Here is a 23,591-nt window from a genome sequence, read left to right as displayed (position 1 = left end):
CATGGTGGTGAAGCATGAGGCCCTGAGCCCCACCACCTGGAGCTGAAGCAAAAACCTGAGCAACTTAGCTTCATAGTGCTCCCTGTGGCATGAGGCACTGGGCAACTGCACTGCTTGCTACCCCTTAACACCGGCCCTGGCTTTTAGATGCAGAAAACCAGTTATTGTGGCACAGGTGGACTATATCATTTTTATAGCATGTTTGGGGGCCTCAGAAAGAAAAAGGTTGAGAACCCTTGTCTTAGGCCATGCAGTCCATCCATGAAGCAGTTATTCACTAGATCCCATGCTATAAACTTTAATCTGTCACTGAAAATTAGTCGTATAGTAAAAACTAGAAAGTATTCACCCACGAAAGCTCATGCTGCAATACATCTGTTAGTCTATAAGGTGCCAGCGGGCTCTTTGCTGCTTTTACAGATCCAGACTAACACGGCTACCCCTCTGATACTTGATCCCGTCTGTAGTGTAGATATAACCTTAGTTTCCTTGCCCAACAAGTTCGTCTTCTCTATCCATCCAGTCCCATTGTTCCATTCCCCACCCCTTAGTCCAGCTTTTATCCCTTCTGCATTCCAGTCAGGAGTAGGGGAAATCATCTGAGAGCACTGGGGAGACAGGTTCCCATGCTCTCACTTTAGGTGACCAGACTTGGCACCAGCAGGGTCTACAGCAGCCCAGAGCTGAAAGTGGGAAAAGTCCTGCTTATCCCAGGAGTGGAGTCTCTGATAAGCATGTGTAAACTCACAACTTTTTTTAAAATGTCAAATATGGATACTCTTTTAATGGGGATGGTTTAAAAAAAAAAAAAGCATATCCCTGTGGAGTTAAATTGATAAGAAAGGGATGTAACTTGAAAACTGCTGTCCTTATTTTCTCACTCTTGTAAATAAACTGATTCCTCTCAGTCTGTTGGTGACAGATGTCTCATAGTGATGAACCCACTGATTCACACTGGTGACGCACATTGTTGGAGTACACATGTTGTTGTGAAAGCTAATTCATTTTCCTTTTGGGCACTGTGTTCTGATATGTACAAAACCTGGGGGATCTCTTTATGCTAACTAGGACAATAATATAAGAGGTGATGGTGTGCTCTCTTGAGTGAAATTTTGTCTCCAAACTCATAGTAAGAACCTGTTGTATGATCTTTTGTCAGTTAATGGAGGGGAACAGAGGCTGCAACAGAGGCTTTTCCTATTCAAGTGGAAGAAGCATGGCAAACATGTCTTGATGTCAGAAATGTGGAGCTAAGTGTGAGGAAAACTCATTGTAGAATCTTCATGGTGAAAGGCAAAGCATCTGCCATGCCAGGCGCAGAGTTGCCATCACACCTTTGGCCTCTAAAGGCCATGTCCGTGTCAGTTCTGTACCCAGTGGTTCCACCTCCAAGACAGGGAGCTTGAGGAAGATTTACATTAATGAAAGGTGTGGGCTTTTTTCTAGTAAAATTTGCCTTCTGTGACATTTTGTATGTGATACTGACACACAGTATAGTGCTTGTATGCTGAATGAGCCAACCACCTTTCTAATGTTTTGTAGCAACAATTTATCTTTGTACAGCATGAAAACTAATATGAAGAGTATAGGAAAGCTGCCAGATTCCTTAGGGCCTGCAGATGTTGAAAGGGTTTGCTGCTGTGAAGATAAGTTTCTGGATAATGAATTAGTAGTGCTTCCCTGGGATCTAGGAAGAGTAATCCACCTGAAATTCTGATCCCGGGAAGGGAGTGAGAGGACCTAATGGAGTTTGATTTTTTTTGATTTGAGCATAGCCTACTTGATTTTACTGACGAGACAAATAGCTATGTACTAATCTAACAAAGATGCTTAAACTGTTGTAAATTGTAGGAGTGCCCTGGGCTCCTATTGTGAAATACTTTACACCTGTATGTAGTGGGGGGAGGGGGGGAAAATGAGGACTCTTACGGTGTGGAGCAGGTAGTGTGTGGAGCTTGCCCATCAGTTTTAGTATCTTGAATAAAATTGTTTTATTGTTACTTTAATTGTAGTGTTTTCCCAATGTCCCTTCATGGTAAAAGGGAAATTGCTGTGTGTAGTCGGTGGTAAGGTAGATCAGAATTTCTCTTTATATGAACTTGTTTGTAAGACTTGACTGAATCTTGTCTGGCAAACTTTTGAAGGTGTGTGTGAGAAATATGGATGATACAAAGTTAACTGGAAAAATTCAAAAGACTTTGTATACCCAGAGCATCTGTCATTAATTAAAATGTTTATTGGCTTTGCTGTTCTCTTTAAATATCTTTAACTGCTTATTTTCTCTTAAGGTGCTGATATCCTATGAAATAACCATCTGCAATTGAACATCTTTTTATTAAACAGATTTGTTGTGTATATCCAGAGTCTTATCTACTTCCTTAAGTGACAAAAAGTTTATGTAGCGCCTAGCCGTATTGGCCTTGCAGGGCTGGGAGAGCTGAATTCTCTTCCATTTTATACAGTTATAGCAGTGCAAACTCAAATAAGGCCCTGGAGTATACCAAGTGTAATTGAAAACCTTAATCTGGCCTATAGAACCTTGCTTGCTGCTGGTGATACCTGAGATGGAAAGAACTCCTTTTGATTCTTGTAACCAAGGCTGAGTTTGCAAGGCTGACTTACACATGGGGGAATGCCCTTTTATTTGCAAATGTGAAAAGGAAATCCTTGAGATGACAGAGTAAATCCACTGTACTTTAAAAATTCTCTATGGAAGATATAGAACTGATTAGGTATATTTTTTTCAAAGGAGAAAAATGAAAATAGGTCACTGACTTGGGGAAAGCAAGGTAGAAGAAATTTGGTCAGTTTAATACCTTTGAGAGACAACATGCAGTAGAAAAATCTCAATTTCCTGACTCATTACTCATTCAACTCTGGGGCTTGCATGTGTGTTTGATTTAAACATAATTGCTGATGCTGCAAATGGTATTATTGAAAGATTGCTTTGAAAGATTGATTGATAGAAACAATTTAGTTTATTTCCAGTCTGCGTGTTTTAAAAATAATCCTGCTATACATATAAATATAATGGCATCAAGTCTCTTTAGGACTCCAGAATATTTTTGTATTGAATTTAAGATGGGAAGGGGGGGAAATCAGTTTGGCTAACTTCCCAGTAGAGGGCAGTGTGGAATGAAGATTTCTGAAATGAGTAGTGTTGTAGGATATCTTTAAAAAGAACAACAAATGGTTGTCTTAATCAGGGCAGGTTGCAGGCACCAGCTTATCAAGCAGGTGTTTGGGGCGACCACTCTGGAGCGAGGCGACACTTTCAAGTTTTTGGCAGCAATTCGGTGAAGGGTCCCTCACTCCTGCTTGCAGCGAAAGACCTCCCACTGAATTGCTGCAGATTGCGATTGTGGCTTTTTTTTGTTTGTTTGTTTGTTTGTTTTTTGTTTTGGCTGCTTGGGGCGGCAAAACCTCTGGAGCCAGCCCTCGTCTTAATTAATACTGATGTTCATGTATTACAGTGTATTTTTACAAACTCCTACAGCATATATCCCTGTTGCATCCAGATTCATATTTTCAAAGTTAAACAGTAAGTTTTGTAAAGCCTTACACAGCTGGTAGAGTTGAAGAACAATTATTTCCTAAGACTTCCCATTGTTGCTACCAGTAGTGGAGCTGAACTTGAGGTAGGAGTAGGTGAGGAAACTCTGTGGGCTGGTGGGAAATAAGTTACACACAGCCTGGGAGGGCTCCACCAATGTTTCTGTGGTGTTTTAACAGTGAGATCCACCTAGGTGGATATAGAATAAGAGATGGCTGTCAAGGCCACATCCTCAACTATTAAGGGTTTAAACAACTTGCACTGTACTCAAAGGCAAACAGGAAGAAAGTGCCACATGCACATGCCAGTGTTTGCAAGGTTAGAGCTCTGGGAGGAGGTGTGGGTGCGGGAGGCAGTTTGGGTGCAGGTTTCGGCTGGGCAGCACTTACCTCAGGCGGCTCCGAGAAGCGGCTGGCATGTCTGGCTCCTAGGCAGAGGCGTCAGGTGTCTCTGCGCTCTGCCCATGGCTGCCCCCACAACTCCCATTGGCCATGGTTCCCAGTTCCCTGCGGGAGCAGCACAGAGCGCCCCCGTGGCTGCCCCTGCACCTAGTAGCTGGACATGCTGGCCACTTCCAAGAGTCGCATGGAGTCAGGGCAGGCAGGGGGCCTACCTTACCCACTGAGCCCCTTACCCACTGAGCTGCTAACTGGATGAAAACCTGCTGCCTGGCAACCCTAATGACTGGGGCGGGCGGGTCCTAGGTGCTAGGATAACACAAATACTTATGAGGTCATTAATTTAATTACATTAACCAATTTTAGCCAAGCATTCGTTTCAAGAATGTACTAGACCATTGCCATAGAACCTCACTCCTGATGGGTCTTAGACTGTCGCACAAAATATAGCATGTAGTGCAAAACAGTACTGATGTCATTTAAAAGGGGAAATACAGTAGTTTTGCTTTGTCCTTTCTGCTTGTCAGTTCAGCAGCAATCCTCCTTCATGCCTGCAATCTTTCGTTTGGTAATAGTGCTGGAAAATAGCTCACTGTTGCTGTTGATGTCACTCTAGTTTCTGTGCCCCTGGTTTTTGGTACCATGCATGGTGCAGCTGGATCTCTGTTGCCACCAACTCTTCCTTCTCCAGGTGGTCTAACCTTCCTCCTCCTGGTTTATGTGAGTACAGTTCTTAACTCAGCCACTTGGCTCCACTTGAGTGCTTTGCTGAGTTTGTTGTTTCATTAGGAATGCATTATGTGATAATGACCATTATCCTCTTTGGTATGCAAAGAACACTAGTGTTTGAGGAAGAGCAGCAGTTTGTAAAAAATAATGATCAGGGTTTCTTAATGGCTTCAGAGTGGGAATTATAACAGCATTAAAAATGTTTGGAGTTATAGGCAAAGTGAATTTATCTTCTCTCAAACACCAATATGTTCTCTAATCCCTGAAGTTTTCTTCACTGAAATATTTTTTTTTCATAGCTTGTCAGGCAAAATAATTTCTGAACTGATTACTTTTCCCTTGCAGTAGTACACCAGGACAAGATGCAGGAGGGTAAATAGGCTTGCTGGCTTGTATAGGAGTAAAATACATAGTTACTTGATACAATATTGCAGACTCGAAATACTGTCCTTTGTCTGATAATAAAGAGAAAGTTAAAAATGCATCATCTGGAGTGTTGCTGCAGTGACTAGCAAAGTGATTTTAAAAGCATTGGTTGTACTGTTGATGAAATCTTGGGCACTATCAATCTACTTTACATTTTTTTCCTTTCAGATTAAAATTACTTTTATAGATGTTATAGTTGTGGAGAAATACATAAAGCCAAAAAGTATGAAATTCTCAATCACTGGTTATTTAAAACACAAAATTGGATGATTTTCTAAAAGATATATATACTCCAGCCCCATCAGTAATTATTTTGGGGAAGTTCTATGGCCTGTGTTATGCAGAAAGTCAGACTGCAAGATCACAATAGTCCCTCCTAGTCTTAGAATCTGTGAAAATCCTGCAGTCTCTGTGTGTGTGTGTTGTGATGGGGCAAGGCCAGATGGCTACAGTAAAGTACTGAGAAGCAGGTATGTTAGCCCCAGGCTAAACAAATCCCTAGGACCCTGGTAACCAAATGGCAGTTGCTCCAGGTTAATCAAGGCACCTGGGGCCAGTTAAGATCTTTCTAGAAGGGAGTGGAGATAGCTACTTTAATTAGAACACCTGCAGCCAATCAAGGCAGGCTAATCAGGGCACCTGGGTTTAAAAAGGAGCTCACTCCAGTCAGGCAGGTAGGAGCCAGAGGAGAAGGAGTGTGTGTGAGGAGCTGGGAGCAAGGAGCTGAGAGTGAGAGAGTATACTGCTGGAGGATTGAGGAGGACAAGCATTATTAGACACCAGGAGGAAGGTCCTGTGGTGAGGATGAAGAAGGTGTTTGGAGGAGGCCATGGGGAAGTAGCCCAGGGAGTTGTAGCTGTCATGCAGCTGTTACAGGAGGCACTATAGACAGCTGCGATCCACAGGGCCCTGGGCTGGAACCCGGAGTAGAGGGTGGGTCTGGATTTCCTCCCAACTCCTGATCAGACACAGGAGGAGCTGACCCAGACTGTGGGTTCCACAAGAGGGGAAGATCACTGAGGTGAGCATATCCACCAACAAGCGCAGGACCCACTAAGGTAGAGGAGGAACTTTGTCACTGTGTGTGTGTGTGTATATATGTGTGTGTGTGTATGTATAAATACGTTAAATTATGTATGAAAATCTTAGTATTTTCTAAGCTATACACCTGGATTGAACTCTGTGGCCCTTACATAAAGTTTTTTTGATTAAATTCTTTTGCCAGTGAATATAATAGACTATAACTGCTATCTACATAAAAGTCTATCCTCTCCTTCGGATTACTAATATAACAAAGGAACTAATCTTTTTCTCTACCAAATAATGTGTAGCCTGCTGGAGAATATATTTGACTGATACTGAATGTTTTGAGTTCAAATGGTCTTTTTTCCTCTTCTTAGATATTAATTCATCTGTGTGTTTCATGGGTAATCCCATGTATCTTCCTAAATAGGTAATATATTTCCAAGAAACAAAGTTAATGTGAACAGAAAAAAAACAAAACAAAAATCCACCAAACCCTAAGTTAGAAAATGGAAAAACTCAGCCATCAAAAAGGTAGTGGTTACAGAAAGGGTCCAGTACTTTGAAGGGCCGAATGAAACAAAACTTGTCGGACTAACTTTGTCTACTTCCTGGGCCTCAATGTTGTTGTGTACTGTATAACTTTGACGAATGCTTGTCTAGAATGTCATTTAACTAATTGCTTTGTTCATTTCCTAGTTCAGAAGTGTATTTCCCCTGCCCCCCCCCCCGCCACCCCCTCTAAAAAAGTTACAATCTGGCATATTGGCAAAGAGGCCAAAGATTTGATGGTACTTGCAAACAAGATTGAAGTACACTGCTGGAATAATATGGGGAAGTTTGCACTGCTGCCTGTGCTCTACCCATTTTATCCATAGAGGCTTTCAATCCAGCAGTTTTTTAGTATTAAATTCTGTCATAAACAAGTTCAATATATGAAAAGTTCTTGGCAAATGTTCATGTATGCTGCTATTTATGAGACTGTTGAGACCACGATTTGAGTGTTTAGATATAGTTAGGCATACAAACATGTGGACCACAGAGAGTAATCTTAGTTTTGGAACAATTATTGTCCATGTGCCAGCATAACAGTGGTAAATTTGTACATCCTTTTATACTGGCAGTCTTGGGCTATGGCTTCAGCAAACTACAAATTCAGATGAATTCTAGAGCTTGGCCCTACACCAAGAATGGTCTGCTGTTTGCCCTTAGGTGTTCCACTGTGGAGATGTAAGGCCATTCCTTGCTGGTGGTAGCTACCATGATGGGATATCATGTGAGAGGCAGTCTAGGTAACAGACTAGAAGAGAGCTCTTGTGCAATTCAGGGCTCCATAGATAACTATGGACATCTTGGATTCCACCCAGGAATGAATGGGAAGCCAGTGTGGAGCTCATGTTGGCTTGCTGTGCTTAGCAGCCAGGCAGAATGCTTCTGCCCTATCTGAAACTTCTCAGTAGGTCTTCAGTGCTAGCCCAAAATAGAGCATGTTACAATAAAGCCACCTGGAAGTGAGATAAATATGGATAATTGTGAGATCTGTAGCAGCGAAGAAGGCTGGCATTGTCATCTGGAAGTCTTGCAGCAGTGAAGAATCCCATAATATAGTGATTGTTAGGGTGACCATATGTCCAGTTTTGGCCAGAACAGTCCCTTTTTTAAGCCCTGTCCTGGCCGTCCTGACTTTTATGGCAGAAGTGGGTATATGTCCTGTTTGCTCCGTTAACTTGATCAATTGGCAAGAGCAAACAGAACAAATGTCTACTCTTGTCAAAGGTGGGGTGCAGAGGAATTTGCGTATGTGTGTGGGAGTGCGAGTGGAGATGCCAGCCCCTTGCAGGGGGAAGAGGCAGGGCTCTCAGGGGCGTGGCAAGCAGGATTGCAGTGAACAGCAACAACCTCTTCCAGGGGTGGCAGGTAAGATTCCTGCAACCCCAGCTTCTTGTGGGGTGAGGCAGGGCTCCAGCAACCTGAGCCTCATGGGGGGTGCGGGGAGGAAGGGGTCTTGGACCAGCCCCACATGTCCCGTTTTTCCCTTTGGGGAATATGGTTATCCTAGTGGTTATGAATGCAGAAGAAAGGAAGTCACATCTGCTCAGTCCAGACAGAAATTGCTCATTTCATTTAACCCTCATGAATTTTCCACCTTAATTCGAGTCTCTCTCCCTCCCTCCCGTAAATTTAAGCCTAACTTTCACCCAGGGGTTCCGTTGACAGGCCCTTCACAAATGTTGAGTTAGATATTGACAGTGCAGTGTCGTGTGTTAGTGACAGCCATATTTACTTGTGTTTCAGCATAGGATTTGAACCCAGATCCTAGTGTGAAACTTAAACTTTGTGGGCTATCAGTGAGTGTTACTAATTGGTCTCTTTGACAAGATATGGCTACCTGAAGAAAATCCAAATGTGGATGGGGAGAATACGACTTCATTTTTTTTCTTCCCCTTTTGGAAACAACACCCAATCTGTTCACAGCACAGATTGGCCAATGGCATTTAGAAAAATGGATGTCTAGCTCTCCAGTATAACATTTGTTTACATTTTAGTATGCTGCAGCCAACAGTGTCTTGTCCTGTTGCTGTTAAATTCCTTTGGGTTACCAAACTCACTGATGTAACAACAATTAATGATGCAGACAGACCTAATTGGCATCCCACCAGCATTATGCTTTGGGAGTTCCTGTCTCAAATTAAACGTAAACTGCTATCAGCTCTTCACTAGTCCACCTGGGAAATGCTGAAGGAAAACTCAAATCTGCTGTTATCAGAGGTTCTAAATTACCCTATTTAAAAAAAAAAAGTGGTGCAAACAAGTTTTTCTCTTAAGCATTAACTCACAATATAACTTTAAAAAGTACGCTGGTTCATGATTGAAGAATTGCAAAGCATAATATTACTGAGTCAAAATATTATAATTTAAATATACAGTAGTTATATTAACACCTTTATGATTCTCTGAAAAGATTAAAGCAAAATAATAAGCAAACTAGTTTATATTCATTAAAGAAAAAATTAAATATGTAAAATATGAACAGTAATCAAATGTATAATTTTTGTTTCAGCTGACTGCAGTGCACGTGTCTGTTGCACCTTAAACATGCATCTCTCTGCAACAGTTAAGTTTGATTTCCATCTCTGTATGTAACTTTGACTTGAAATAGATGAATTAATTCAAGCTGTCTTTATTCACAGCAGGTAAATTCGTCTGTTTCAGTGTACTGATGTTAATGCAAAATTAAAGCATGTTACCTATCTCACAGAGCTGGAAGGGACCCTGAAAGGTCATCAAGTCCAGCCCCCTGCCTTTACTAGCAGGACCAAATACTGATCTTGCCCCAGATCCCTAAATGGCCCCCCTCAAGGAGTGAACTCACAACCCTGGGTTTAGCAGGCCAATGCTCAAGCCACTGAGCTATTGCTGTACCTCTCCCCTTCTATCACCAAAGGTATTGCAACCTGTTAGAGTAGGATTTAGGTATTCTTAAACTTGTGTAGCATCAGTTGTTAATATTTGCAATCCTTATATCTAAGAAAGGAATAGTAGGGCCACATGAAACTCTTCTGTCACTAAGAATCACATTTCATAACTACAGAGCAAAGAGGTTCTCAAACTGTTGTCTGCAGACCACCAGTGGTCCGCAAGCTCCATTCAGGTGGTCTGCGGATAGTTCCCTCTAAGGTGTGTGCCTGGGCGGCTGCACACAAGAGAATGAAGGGCCATCTGTCTAATTAGTGTAGCTGCGCAGGCATGGCTCCACTATTTAGGTGCCTGGCCCCTGGAGAAAGCACACATGTAAGGTGAGGTGGTGGCCTTGGGAGGGAATAGGAGATAGGTGGGAGGGGGTAGTGGAGTGAGAAGAGGGGGTGGGGGGAATTTGGGATGTGCAGGGCTGTGGTGGCCAGAGAAAGAGGCGACTTTCCCCAGTTCCAGGGCTATGGCTGCCAGTGAGAGACGTCCCTCCTTCCCAGCCTCAGCTCTGTGGCTGCTGTGGCGAGGGAGAGACCTCCCTTCTTCCCAACCCCAGCTCGGGAGCTGCCACAGTGGGAGAGAGTGGGCACATCCATTGCACTAGAAAGGTAAGACTACTGATATTAAAATATGAGTTGTGTGCTTTTATTTGTAGAACAGTTTTTTTTATATATATGTAGCGCTTTTATCCAAAGCACTTTACAATAGTTAGCTAACTGTACAAACAATATTTGCAAAGATCATTAAGTGGTCTGCTGAGACCAACAGCAATTTTGAAGTGGTCCTCGGGAGGGGGAGGGAGGAGTTTGAGAACCACTGCTTTAGATATCAGATATTTCCTGTATACATTTTGCTACACCCTTACTGCATCAGTGTAACATACCGCATAGTACAATCTGGACTGCTGGATAGCTGTGTCTCCTCAGTTCTCCAGCCTGGAATGTCTTTTACACTGCTTTACTGGTGAACAGCCCCTCCTGGCCAGTTAACATACAGCCTCCAGCTGTAACTTGCTCCCAACTGCACAATGTTGAGTGCTACTAGCTAACCACTCATATATTACACTGCAGAAGAACATCAGCAGATTCCTAGTCCCAGTCTTGTCCCCCAGAAATGTCCTGTACTGCATAGTACAGTGCACTACCGAACAATGCAAGCTCATAGAAATGATGGGATTTTATATCAGCGGAAAATGATATGCACTAGCCTTGTTATCTCAAATGGAGTTTCCCATGCACTTTTTAATCCAAGTGCACTTGTTAAAATAAAACAATAAGATAAGATTTTTAAGTGATTACAAGTAATGATGCATAAAAGTCAGGATCAGTTACAAAAGAAATAAGAGTAAAATGCAAGCTAATACCCAAGTTAACAAGCTAAGTGAACTTAAAGCAAAAAGGTTTTGTCTTACTATATGTTTACAGCAGTCTATATTGTCTGAAAAGCCTTCCAGCCAGGACCACCCCTCCCCTAGTTCAATGATGCTTTATTTGTCTTTTGAGACCATTGTAGCTGACCTGAGCAGAGCTGTGGGGAGGGAGAGGTGATTTGGATGCCACTGTCTCTCATTCTCATACCACTTTCCCCTCTTTGAGAATTACCTCTAGCTGGGGTTCAGGCAACAGGCAATCTGTTTACACCCCCACCCCACCTCCGCCTACTGTGTCTTTATCAATATGTGAAGTCCTTCCTCACACCCTTCTTCCTTCCAAGGAATGTTTAATTAGGTAATAGTCCATTGAGACCTGGCTGGATGTTTGTTTCTGATAAACTAGTTTAGACCTACTTTTCTTAAACTTGGAGCAGGTTATAGCAGTGATGCATTTTAGAATCTTATAACTTCAAATACAACGTCGATAAGCATATCTTACCAGGACAGTAATATTCAGAAGATTGACATTTCAACTGATACCTCACAAGGCAGATGGCACAAAATTTGTCATGAGCTTGTAAAAATGGTAAACGTAATAGTGTAGACCATCACAATCGGTTTCTAATGTGACTTCCAACTCCAGGATTTTGGAAGACTAAAAATGTACAACAGTTCACTTAAACAGGAAAACTTTAAATTGATTACTTTCCACCACAAAAGTTTTAGGCAAAGGACTAAATATACTTTTTTTTTCTTCCCACTGATTAAGTTAATAAATAGATTTTTCTCTTACTACATTGGTACATGTAACCATGCCTTTAGCAGCAGTTACCAGGAAGCAGGACACCTATGAGAAGCCTGCATAGAAAAGAGGACTTATTGGTGGCTTCAGTTATGCTTTCCCATTAGAGCAGCAGGTGTTGGAGAAGAATTGAGTATTTGCGTACCACAAAGCCTCAGCTGGATATTATGATGCAGCTGTTGTTCCATAAGGTTGTAATGTAGTTCAGTTTTAACAGAAGCTTCAAACCTTTATTTTGTGTAAATCTCATTGAAATGGCAAAAACTAAAACAAGAGAATGTAAACTTTGAGCTCTACTTGAGTTTTTTCATGTTGGTTTGATGAAAAATGAATTAGTAGAATAAGAGTTTAAAAATTTCTACTGTGGGTAACTTTGTTTCTTATAACATTTTAGCCATCCTGGAAAACTTTGTGTTAACTTGAATGAGTTGGATTTTAATGAGGGCAAATCTGCCATGGTGCAAGTGATGTCACTCACTTCCGGAGATGATAAAAATACACGTACAACCCTTCACTAATTATCCCTACAGCCTAAAGCAAAGTCCCCTGAGCTGGTAAAGGAGCCCAAATCTCACTTCTGAGTTCTGTTTAAATTCAAACGCTATTCATTCTACCATTGTTAAGGCCATGAACCCCCTCCTAGAAGATGGTTAGATAACAGCTGCTGAACATTTCTTCCCCCTCTACTTGCTTTTTTTATTATTATTTATTTTATTGTATTATTCTCATTTGGCAGAGAGCTTATGCAACATCATGGCAGGCACTGAATGCAGGTCTCTAATGCAGTGGTTCTCAAACTTTTGTATCGGTGACCCCTTTCACACAGCAGGCCTCTGAGTGCAACCCCCCCTTATAAATTAAAAACATGTTTTAATATATTTAACACCATTATAAATGCTGGAGGCAAAGCGGGGTTGGGGTGGAGGCTGACAGCTCGTGACCCCCCATGTAATAACCTTGTGACCCCCCTGAGAGATCCCAACCCCCAGTTTGAGAACCCCTGCTCTAATGTGACAAACACCAGTCTTACCCACTGCCTCACACTGTCTGTCTTTCAGAGTGATTCAATCAGTTTGGTTCATCATGTGTTGTCTGTAACCATTATAAACCACACTCGTCTCCCAAAGTCAGTGATAGAATCTAGGATTCCTGGTCACTCATCATCTGCTGCTGACTAGTAAATAGTTGTGCAACCCACTAGAAAAGTGTGTGTCTAGGAAGAGGCTCCAGTCTCTGCTCTGCTTAGTGAATAGCAATTATTCCTGTTAGTCAACAGCAGGAATCTAAAAATCAAGGGATTCAAACCCTGCTGCTGATCTGAAGGGATGGCATGGCTGAATGTGAGTCTCACAGTGAAAAGACCTCTTCAGTGCAGGTTTTGCACTGAAACTTGTATGATGATATGTACATTGTGTGAATTGCCAAGTACACATTTCAGTAATATGTCACACATTTTGCTTTGTGTAAACCAGCTGGGGGAAAGGTGTGTATATATGGTGTCTCTCACTAATCCATAGAGGATCTGTCTTGATCTTGGGAATCTGCCTTTTTTGCACAAGCTTTGAAGAGTCATCCTTTTAGTTCTGGAGGTCATCTATTTAATCCCCAGTGTTGGCTGAGATGGCGGCTGTACACTTGCTAAAGCAGAACATCTGCATGTTTATAGGTGGAGAGACATGTTCATATGATGCATCTGAAGAAGTAAGTTTTTTACCCACGAAAGCTTATAGCCAAATAAATCTTTTAGTCTTTAAGGTGCCACTGGACTCCTTGTTTTTTTTTTGTGGATACAGACTAACACGGTTACCCCTCTGATGCTCGTTTACTGTTTGGGATGGGATGCCCAGAGGAGGGATCAGCACAATAAGCAGACCTGCTGGTATCGTAGAGGCACATGCCTCTTGTTTCTCCTGCAGCTTCTGTCTGTATCCAGAATCAACTTCACAGAGGTTCTTTCCAGCTGACGGGTTATGTTGCTAATTCTAAACGCAGAAGGTTGCTATTGATGGACCTTTTTCCCCCAATAACTTTTTAAACAGGGATAATCTCTCTATCCTAAGGTTATGACTATGTTCAGCCCTTCTTAAAATATCTTTGCTGGTTCATTATCTTATTCCAATTCAAGTTTTTCCTTCTTAAATCGGCCTCTGTACCAAGTGACTAGAGGTTAGGTAATGTAACACTGATTTTTTTTTTGATTTTTTTTTAAAGGCTTTAGAGGCAGGCCTGACAATTATAGGCCAGTAAACCTAACTTCAATACGTGGCAAATTGGTTGAAACTATAGCAAAGAACAGAATTATCAGACACATAGATGACCATGGTATGTTGGGAAGAGTTAACGTGGCTTTTTATATAGGAAAATCATGCCTCACGAATCTGTTAGAATTCTTTGAGGGAGTCAACAAGCATGAGGATAAGGGTGATCAAGTGGATATAATGTACTTGGATTTTCAGAAAGCCTTTGGCACAGTCCCTCACCAAAATCTCTTAAGTAAAGTAGGCTGTCATGGGATAAGAAGGAAGGTCCTCTCATGGCTCAGTAACTGTATAAGAGATAGGAAACAAAGGTTAGGAATACACAATTTTCACAGTGGAGAGAGGTAAATTGCAGGGCCCAAGGATCTGTACTGGGACCAGTCTGTTCAACATATTAATAAATGATCTGGAAAAAGGGGTGAACAGTGAGGTGGTAAAGTTTGCAGATTATATAAAATTACTCAAAATACAAAGCAGACTGCAGAGTTGTGGAGGGATCTCACAAAACTGGATCACTGGGCAACAAAATGGCAGATGAAATTCATTGCTGATAAATGCACAGTAATGCATATTGGAAAAAATCCCAACTATACATACAAAGTGATAGGTTTTAAATTAGCTGTTACTACTCAAAAAAGAGATCTTTGAGTTATCGTGGATAGTTATCTGAAAACATCTACTCAATGTGCAGTGGCAGTCAAAAAAGCTAACGAAATTAGGAACCATTAGCAAAGGGATAGGTAGTAAGACAAAAAATGTAATGCCACTATAAAAATCTGTGGGTTGCCCATGTCTTGAATATTACATGCAGCTCTGGTCACCCCATCTCAAAAATGTGTATATTGGAAAAGGTACAAAGAAGGGCAACAGAAATGATAAGGTGTGTGGAACTACTTCCATACTAGGAGAGATTAAAAAGAGTGGGACTGTTTAGCTTGGAAACTAAGGGGGGATATGATAGAGGTCTATACTATAATATAATATATGGAGATATACCTATCTCATAGAACTGGAAGGGACCTTGAAAAGTCATCAGGTCCAGCCCCTTGCCTTCATTAGCAGGATCAAGTACTGGTTTTGCCCCAGATCCTTGAGTGGCCCCTTGAGGATTGAACTCTCAACCCTGGGTTTACCAAAATCTTGAATGGTGTGGAGAAAGTGAATAGGGAAGTGTTGTTTTCCTCTTTCGATAACACAAGAATCAGTTCACCAAATGAAATTAGTAGGCACCAAGTTTAAAATAAACAAAAGGAAGTACTATTTCATGCAATGCACAGTCAAACTCATTGCCAGAGAATGTTGTGAAGGCCAAAAGTATAACTTGGTTCAAGAAAGAACAACAGGATATGGCTCAGTTTATAATTGCCATCTTCTCCTTATTCCCTCTGAAGCATCTGGCACTGTCCACTGTCAGAAGACAGGCTACTGGGCTAGATGAACCATTGGTCTGACCCAGCATGCCATTCTTACATTCTTTATACCTAGCTCTTGTCTTCCTTTCTGCTCTTATCTCCTTTAAATTCTTCCTCACCATCCTCTCTTTGCTTAGCTCATACTGAGTCTCTCCCTGTGACCTTTACTCATGATCACCTCCCTGCCTGCTCTTATTCTTTGTACTCTTCCTAGAAATCCTTGTGGACCATGTCTACCTTGCCTTCGCCATCTCCTTCCTAAGTCCATTTTCAAAACCCACTTCTTCAAGGATCCGTAGCTGCTTTTGTGTGTGTGTATGTATGTGCGCGCACGCACACATGAATGTGTGTACATACTTGCATTTCTAATATTCATATATACTAAATATATAAATCCTCTTTCACTTCCATCCAGACGTGAACATTAGCCAGCCAAGCAACAGAAATATATTTGTCCTCATCCTCATTCTTCCCTCTGCTGCCTTTCTACATATTATTTTTTTTTTTTTGTTGTTCTCGTCTAAAGTTTTCATTTTCTCTGTAGGTTGAGTTTCAAGCAAGCTGGTAGAGCAGTATGAGAAAGCCCTCACTGACTGTGATGTATATATTCTGTAGCTTTGTGAAGAGCATCTGCCTCCAGTGCCATCAAACAAGTGCCTTTCAAGAGCACTAAAATGTTTGTGTAAAGTCCAAGATTATATATTTGATGAAAAGTGCAGATCTTATACTTAGAAAATATGGTTGCATGTTTTAATATTTAAAGTCTGCTAGAAACTGAACTCAGTATCTGCAGACTTGCCTTTTAATTTTTTTAATAAGATGAGTAGTTGGCCTCCCATTTTTATTATGTTTGGGAAGCTAACCCTGATGGTGTATTAGCACAGATGACTATGAAAAAGTGAGGTGTAGAGAGGAGAGTGTAAATGAGTGAATACTACCAAGGATAGTAATGGCTAGACAAGCATTCTTTTTCTTTTCCATTACGTGTCTGCTGTAGTTTGGATGTTGTATAACCGGTATAAAGCTACTTGATCCTATACTGTCAGTAGAAAATGAAGACACAACAGAAGTATCTACTTTTTGTTCAAATAGCACATATTAAACAGCCTTCCCTTTCAGTAAAAAAACAAACAAACAAAAAACACCACCATATTTTAATTGTGAATTTTATGTGCTAGTCTTACTTCCTAGTAAAGTTCAACAGGAAAATGGTGTTCCTTCTTAAATAATTGTCTTGAATGTCTTAAATGTACATGTCACTGATTTTCCTGTTTAGAAGTATCTCTCAAAATAATGTGTTGTCCTAACTTTCTGTATTTTCTTAAGGTATCTGATGATGGTCGGTATGTTGTCTTATCCATACGAGAGGGATGTGATCCAGTGAACAGGCTGTGGTACTGTGATCTACAAAAGGAATCAAATGGTATAACGGGTAAGTTTTTTTTTTTTCTTGCTTTCTTTCATCTTTCCCTTCTTTTTTCCATATCCTCTCTATAAAAAGATACATAGCTAACATTCAACTTCTTGTGTTTAACATCAAGGACAGTCATCATGTATACATCCCATTTTTGATGTATATGTCTAAAAGGATGATAAACATTAAACATACATTCATGCATATGATTTGGTTTTACAGACTGCTAACTTTTTTTCCAGTGTTTAAAAACAATTGGAATGTTTCTCCATGCCAGAATTCTATGGTGCTTTTAAACTCAAACTATCACGTTCATTTTCAAAAGTGCCTGACTTGAGTATCTTAGGTTTTCTTTGTACATTATCAGTAAAAGAGTGAAATATTTTAATTCTTTAGACCTGTAGGTATAGTGTCAAAAATTTTACTTTGTAGTATCGTTTCATCTCCAAAGGTAATTTTAGTAATTGTTACTTCATCAGAACTTTTGAATATAGTTATATGCATTGCTGTTCTAAGGAATAGTTATCATACATTATAGCTGGATTAACATATTTATTGTTTATGTAATAGCGGACTTATTTATCTTACTTTCTAGCCACACAATTGAGGTTAAAAAAAGGGCACAGTCCTTTCCTGTGCTTTTTATGCCTGGTGTGTGTGTGTGTTGCTGTAAAGTCTCATATCTCCATGTTGGTAGTTTATTGTCCAGTGTTTTTGATACTTCCAGAGCATTAGCTAGAGAAATCTCCTCAGAATATGCTCTCTGGTCAGAGCAGAACAGGCACATCTTTGCTCTGCTGGATTCTTGTTGTGTTGAAATAGAAATTTATAGACAGACTGAATAAAATCTGCAACAGCTGCCACATCAAATGTTGGAAATTGTATTTGTGCATTTAAACAGAGTACTAGAGGGATATTGTGATAATTGGTACAGTTTAGAAGCAGTGGAGCATGGGATGGATTTTGGTTTTGGTTCCTCAGTCATTGCCATTACTATGCTATATGATTCCTGAGACATCCCTTAATTGACACACATGTTGTTCAGCTTAGCTGGTAAACAAAATTAAATCATTTTTGAACTTTCTGAGTACTGCTGGAATTGTTTCACTTTGGATACTTCATGTGCTTGTGCTTAAATAATGCTAAGGTAAATGGTGTAGTTAATTCTTAACAGCTCCTTTCCAAGAGGAATACTCCTTTAAAATGTGGACACTCTTTCCGCAAGCAACGCTTTCTAACTGCTGTCAGTGTGCCCTTATAATACAGTTTTGGACAGCTTAGTAACTGTTTAATGAGCTCTTATAATTGTGATAACTATAGGATAGGAGGCCCAATGAAAACAAAGTGCAGCAGCACAGAAAGGTCTTTAGAAACATAAAGACAATGTAAAAGACTCTGAAAATGAGTGTTGGGGTAATGGAGACAGACTACAGAGATACTCTGCTAAATAGATAACCATATAGTTTGTCATTTGAGCTAGAGAAGCTGAAGACGGGGATACTGACTCTACATGCAAAACACCTTTCTTCCTCTCCCCCACATCATTCCTCCCACCACAAATGAATATAACACACAGCCTTAGAGAGAGTACTGTTATGGCATCTCAGAAGACCACATGGGCTAATGAAATTTGTATTATGTATAGCTAAGGCCACGATTTAGTCATGGAAGTAATGGAATCTGTGACTTTCAGTGACCTCTGTGACATTAGCCTGCAGTGGTCGGGAGCTGCCAGGTCCCCCATCTCCAGCGGGGGCAAGGAGCTGCAGGGTACCCCCAGCACCTCTGGCAGCCCCCAGAGTTCCAAGCTGTTGCAGGCAGTGGGGGAATCCCTGAGCCCCTGGCTGCGATTGGGGGACCCTCTGAGCCTCTGGGGGAATCCCTGAGCCCCAGCCGGCAGGGAGCCCACAGACAGGGAAACCCCCAAGCTCCCAGCATGCAGAGGAACTCCTGAGCTCCTGGCAGCCATGGGGGAATCCCCAAGCCTCTGCCAGCAGAGGACCTGTGGGCAGGGGAATCTCTGAATCCCCAGCTGCTGCAGGTGAAGGGGGAGTCCCTGAGCCCTTGGCGGGGAACCCCACAGTTCCCAACCCCTGCTGACAGGGGTACCCTGCAGTTCCCAGCGGATATGGGAGGCGGGCGCATCCACAGCTTCCATCCCCCACGGGCAGTGTGGGACCCCCAGAGCTGCAGGTGGAAGGGGTACCCTGCCTCCTCCCGCCCAGCTGCTGCAAGCAGCTCCTAGCCCCTGCGCAGCTGCTCCACTTCAAGTGGTGTGGGGATCAGCAGATCCCCATTTTGTCAGATATATTTTTAGTAAAAGTGAGGGACAGATCAAGGCTTCCCATGAATTTTTCATTTTTGCCCATGACCTGTCCGTGACTTTTACTAAAAATATCCATGACAAAATATTAGCCTCATGTATAACTCAGTGTGAAGTAAAAGCTAGTATATACTGAAGTTTAACCTTTTATAGCCTCTTCCTTAAGTCAGGTTGAACACATGCTTGCGTGCTAGCAATAATATAACATATATATATATATATATATAAATAAAATCCTGCTTTGCTTGACTAAGTTACAAGATATAAAAATAACAATTTAAAAAACTCATATGAGAACTTCTAGAATAGAAGTATAATTTGTTAATGGGGGTCACAGTAATTGGGCATTCTCAGTGTGCCCTATTCTCACTACACCTGCAAGAACCTGATTACCATGATGTTGTAGGAACCTCCATTCCTTTCATGTTAATTTCTGGGGAGGGATAGGATTTGAAAATGCTACTATTTCCATGGATTAGTGCTGCAATACATGATATGAAGCAGTAGTGAGCTCTGTACCAACTTTGGGAATACTATTTGAGTCCTGATCATCCCTCTTGCTGTTTATTCTGACCATATCACCTCACTCTTTTAATCACCATGCTGGCTTTTGTTTCTCCTTATCAAGTCTAAGGTCCTGTCTACACTGGCAAGTTTCTTTGCAGTAAAGCAGCTTTCTGCATTGTAATTCCCGAGGTGTACACACTGCCAAGCCACTTAGTGCGCAGTTGCAGCACTATTTAAAAAACCCACCCCAATGAGAGGCTGGGGTACAGCGCTGCAGTGTCAGTGTAGACACCCTGGTTGATTACAGCATTGAGATTGGCCTCCGGGAGGTGTCCCACAATGCCTGTTCTTGCCTCTCTGGGGAGTCATCGGTTTGAACTCTACTGCCCTGCCTTCACGTGACCAGCCGTCTTTCCCATCCTGTAAATTACTTTGGAATTTTGAAAGTCCCCTTCTTGTTTGCTCGGTGATGCGTGCAGTGGTCTCAGCACATCTTTCCAGGTGGCCAGGCCTGCTCTACACACCAGGCAATCCCCCCACTTGGAGTAATGCCGAGCTGCTGGACGTCATCAACATTTGGGGAGAGGAAGCTGTCCAGTCCTAGCTGCACTCAAGCCATAGGAATTATGATACCTATGGACAGATTTCACAATGCACGACAGGGGCCATGACCGGGACACATTGCAGTGCAGGGTCAAAGTGAAGGAGCTGCAGAACGCCTACTACAAGGCGTGGGAAGCAAACCGCCACTCCGGTGTTTTGCCCACAAGCTGCCGGTTCTACAAAAAGTCGCATGCAATACTTAGTAGAGACCCCATCTCCTCTGCGAAGGCCACTGTGGATACTTTGGTAGCTTGTGTGCCAGTCGAAAGTGGACCGAGCCAGGAGGAGGAAGTCTTGGATGAGGATGTGGAGGGGGAAGGGGACCCAGAGGGAGAGGTCAGAGATGCATGCAGCAAGGAGCTCTTTTCTGTCCAGAGGAGGCTAGCCAGTCACAGCTGCCGGAGCTTGGTGAAGCGCAAACAGGAGAGGAGGCCCCTGGTAAGTGGCTTTGATTTTGGGAATCCCTGAAGCAAGTTGTTGGGGGAAGGAGGGTTGCAGAAAACAGGCTTGTGTATGTATGATGCACGTACCACCACGTGCCTAGTCTGATGAGTGACGGAATAGGCTGTTGATTGACTCCATCACTTTACGGAAATATGCCTAATGAGTCTCCAGGAAACTCTCATGGAGATACTAGGGAATCCGCTGCTGCAGGTACTTTGGCAGAGCTGCTTTGTTTCTTGTCCAACACCACTCTGTCATCATGGGAGGGTGGAAGGGGGGACCATTGCTGCACATATCTTAAAGTTGTTGCCTCAAGGCATCCCTGATACTTATGGCCCCGCACTGTGCCCCTCTAATAGCCCTGGTCTCTGGCTGTTCAAATTTAGCCTCGAGGTGCTGAGCCTCTGCGGTCCAGCCCTGGTGAAGTTTTCACCCTTCCCTTCACAAATATTTTGGAGCGTACAGTACACAGCTGTAAGCATAGGAATATTGTCATCGGCCAGGTCCAGCTTTCCATATAGGCAGTGTCAGTGGGCTTTTAAATGGCCAAAAGCACACAACAGTAATTCTGCACTTGCTCAGCTTGTTGTTGAACCACTTCTTGCTGCTGTCAAGGTGTCCTGTGTGTGGCTTCATAAGCCATGGCATTAAGGGGCAGGCGGGATATCCCAGGATCACAATGGGCATTTAGATTTCCCCTACAGTGATCTTCTGGTCCGGGAAGAAAATCCCTGCTTGCAGCTTTCTGAACAGGCCAGTGTTCCGAAAGATGCATGTATCAGACACCTTTCCAGACCAGCCTGCGTAAATGTCCGTGTAACACCTACAATCCCCTGGAGAACCATTGAGAAATACCCCTTGCGATTAACGTACTCGGTGACTAGGTGGTCTGGTGCCAGAATTGGAATATGTGTGCCATCTGTTGCCCCTCCACAGTTAGGGAAACCCATTTGTGCAAAGCCATCCACAACGTCTCGCACGTTGCCCAGAGTCACCGTCTTTCGGAGCAGGATGTGATTAATGGCCCTGCATGCTTCCATGAATGTGAGTCTAACAGTCGAGTTTCCCACTCGAAACTAGTTAGTGACTGATCAATAGCAGTCTGGAGTAGCCAGCTTCCACAGTGCAATTGCCATACGCTTCTCCAGTGGCAGGGCAGCTCTCATTCTCGTGTCCTTGTACTGCAGGGCTGGGGCGAGCTCATCACCCAGTCCCATGAATGTGGCTTTTCTCATCCGAAAGTTCTGCAGCCGTTGTTCATCATCTCAGATGTGCATGATGATGTGATCCCACCACTCAGTGCTTGTTTCCCGAGCCCAAAAGCGGTATTCCACTATGGTTAGCACCTCCATGAATGTCACAAGCAATCTCGTATTGTAGCTACTACGTGTGGCAAGATCAATGTCGCACTCCTCTTGCCTTTGTAGTTTAAGGAATAACTCTACTGCCACTTGTGATGGGTTAGTCTGAGCGAGCAGCGTACTGATCAACAGTTCAGGATCCATTCCTGTAGACCGAAGAGGCTGGGCGCACAGTACACAAACTGTTGAAATATGGTGCCAAAGGTGGACGAAAGCACAGGGATTGCTGGGATGCGAAGCAATGCATCACGGGGCATTGGGACAGGAGCCAGGATGCCCCGCGACCCCGACTCCCCACAACTCTTAGCGGCAGAAAAGGAAGAGATGTTCTGTGCGATAGCTGCCCAGAGTGCACTACTCTGAATACCGCTGCAGGTGCCGCAAGTATGAACACGCTATTGAGCAGGCAGTTTGCTGTTGTGCGCTCACACTGTCGTTTCCCTTCAGCGCTCTCTGAGTGGCGCTGTAACTCTGCCAGTGTAGACATACCCTTAGCGTTTTTTGTTCTTTCTTTGAAGATTCTGCATAGCTTTGCTTCTCCTTCCCTTCTTATGCAATCTTGTCTCAAATTGTATTGCTCCTCCAATCCCTCCACTTCATCACTGCTGCTTGTGCCCTGTAGTATGCTCTACTTGAGCCGACCAGCAGGGCTACTACTGCTGCCTTCTCATTGAAATTCCTCGCCACAAGCTCCCTCTGCTGTGATGTGTACACACAATTAAGCAGATGATTAAGGTTAGATAGAGAGGTGGGTGGCAATTGGTCATTATAGAAGGACAGTCTGCCCCTTTAAAGGGCCAGCATGCCTTGGGCCAGTCAGCTCTGTTCAGTTAGCCTCACCCTACCCCACTAGGGCAGGGTGGGTATAGGACCAAAGGAGGAAAGCCCAGCAGTTGAAGGCTGGGGAGAACAGATGGGCTGCTCCAGCATGTGGCAAGAAGTCAGGCTTGAGGAAGGAACTGGCAGAAGACCACAGCCTGCGAGATGCCCTTGGAAGGAAGGGAGACCTGACCCAGATGGTTGTTTAATTGGAGCCCAGGAGCTTGTGGTTAGACAGTGGGAGCCCACCTATAAGGAAGAAGGCTGAAGTCTGACCCCAGTAGGACCAAGGACTCTCTTGTTTTGATGTTGTGTTAGACTTGGACTAACAGGTTCTGTTATCCCCGAGGGGGTTGAACACTTTAAAGTGCAAGCACATGTCTTAACAAAATCCTAATATTGTACGAGTGTAAGGCATGTTCCTGCACTTATTGAAGGTAGTGCTTTTCCACTCTGAGTAGTAATAGAACTACACTTTCAATGCCAGCAGGATCGAGCCTATATTTATTGAAGTATCTATATACTAAAAATATACAACATTCAGAGGAGGGGGACTCCCCAGCCAGCTAAGCAGAATCTCTAGCCTGCTTCTTTGAATATTATCCTGATCCCTAAGTAAGTAATTTACAATGTAGTATGTTAATGTTTTACTTTATTGTAACTTTGCTTTAATAAAGTT

The 23,591-nt window shown here is 42.7% G+C and overlaps 1 protein-coding gene across 1 annotated transcript in view; it reads left to right on the top strand.

Moving 5' to 3' along the window:
- Positions 1-23,591, top strand: part of PREP (prolyl endopeptidase) — a 158,250-nt gene that overhangs the window by 33,418 nt on the left and 101,241 nt on the right. The window contains exon 7 of the mRNA XM_030556022.1: positions 16,768-16,873. Within this exon, the coding sequence (XP_030411882.1) occupies positions 16,768-16,873 (106 nt within the window). The remainder of the gene's footprint in view (positions 1-16,767; positions 16,874-23,591) is intronic.

This window comes from Gopherus evgoodei, chromosome 3 (assembly GCF_007399415.2).
Source record: "Gopherus evgoodei ecotype Sinaloan lineage chromosome 3, rGopEvg1_v1.p, whole genome shotgun sequence".
Lineage (NCBI taxonomy): Eukaryota > Metazoa > Chordata > Testudines > Testudinidae > Gopherus > Gopherus evgoodei.
This window is presented reverse-complemented; position numbering and strand designations above follow the sequence as displayed.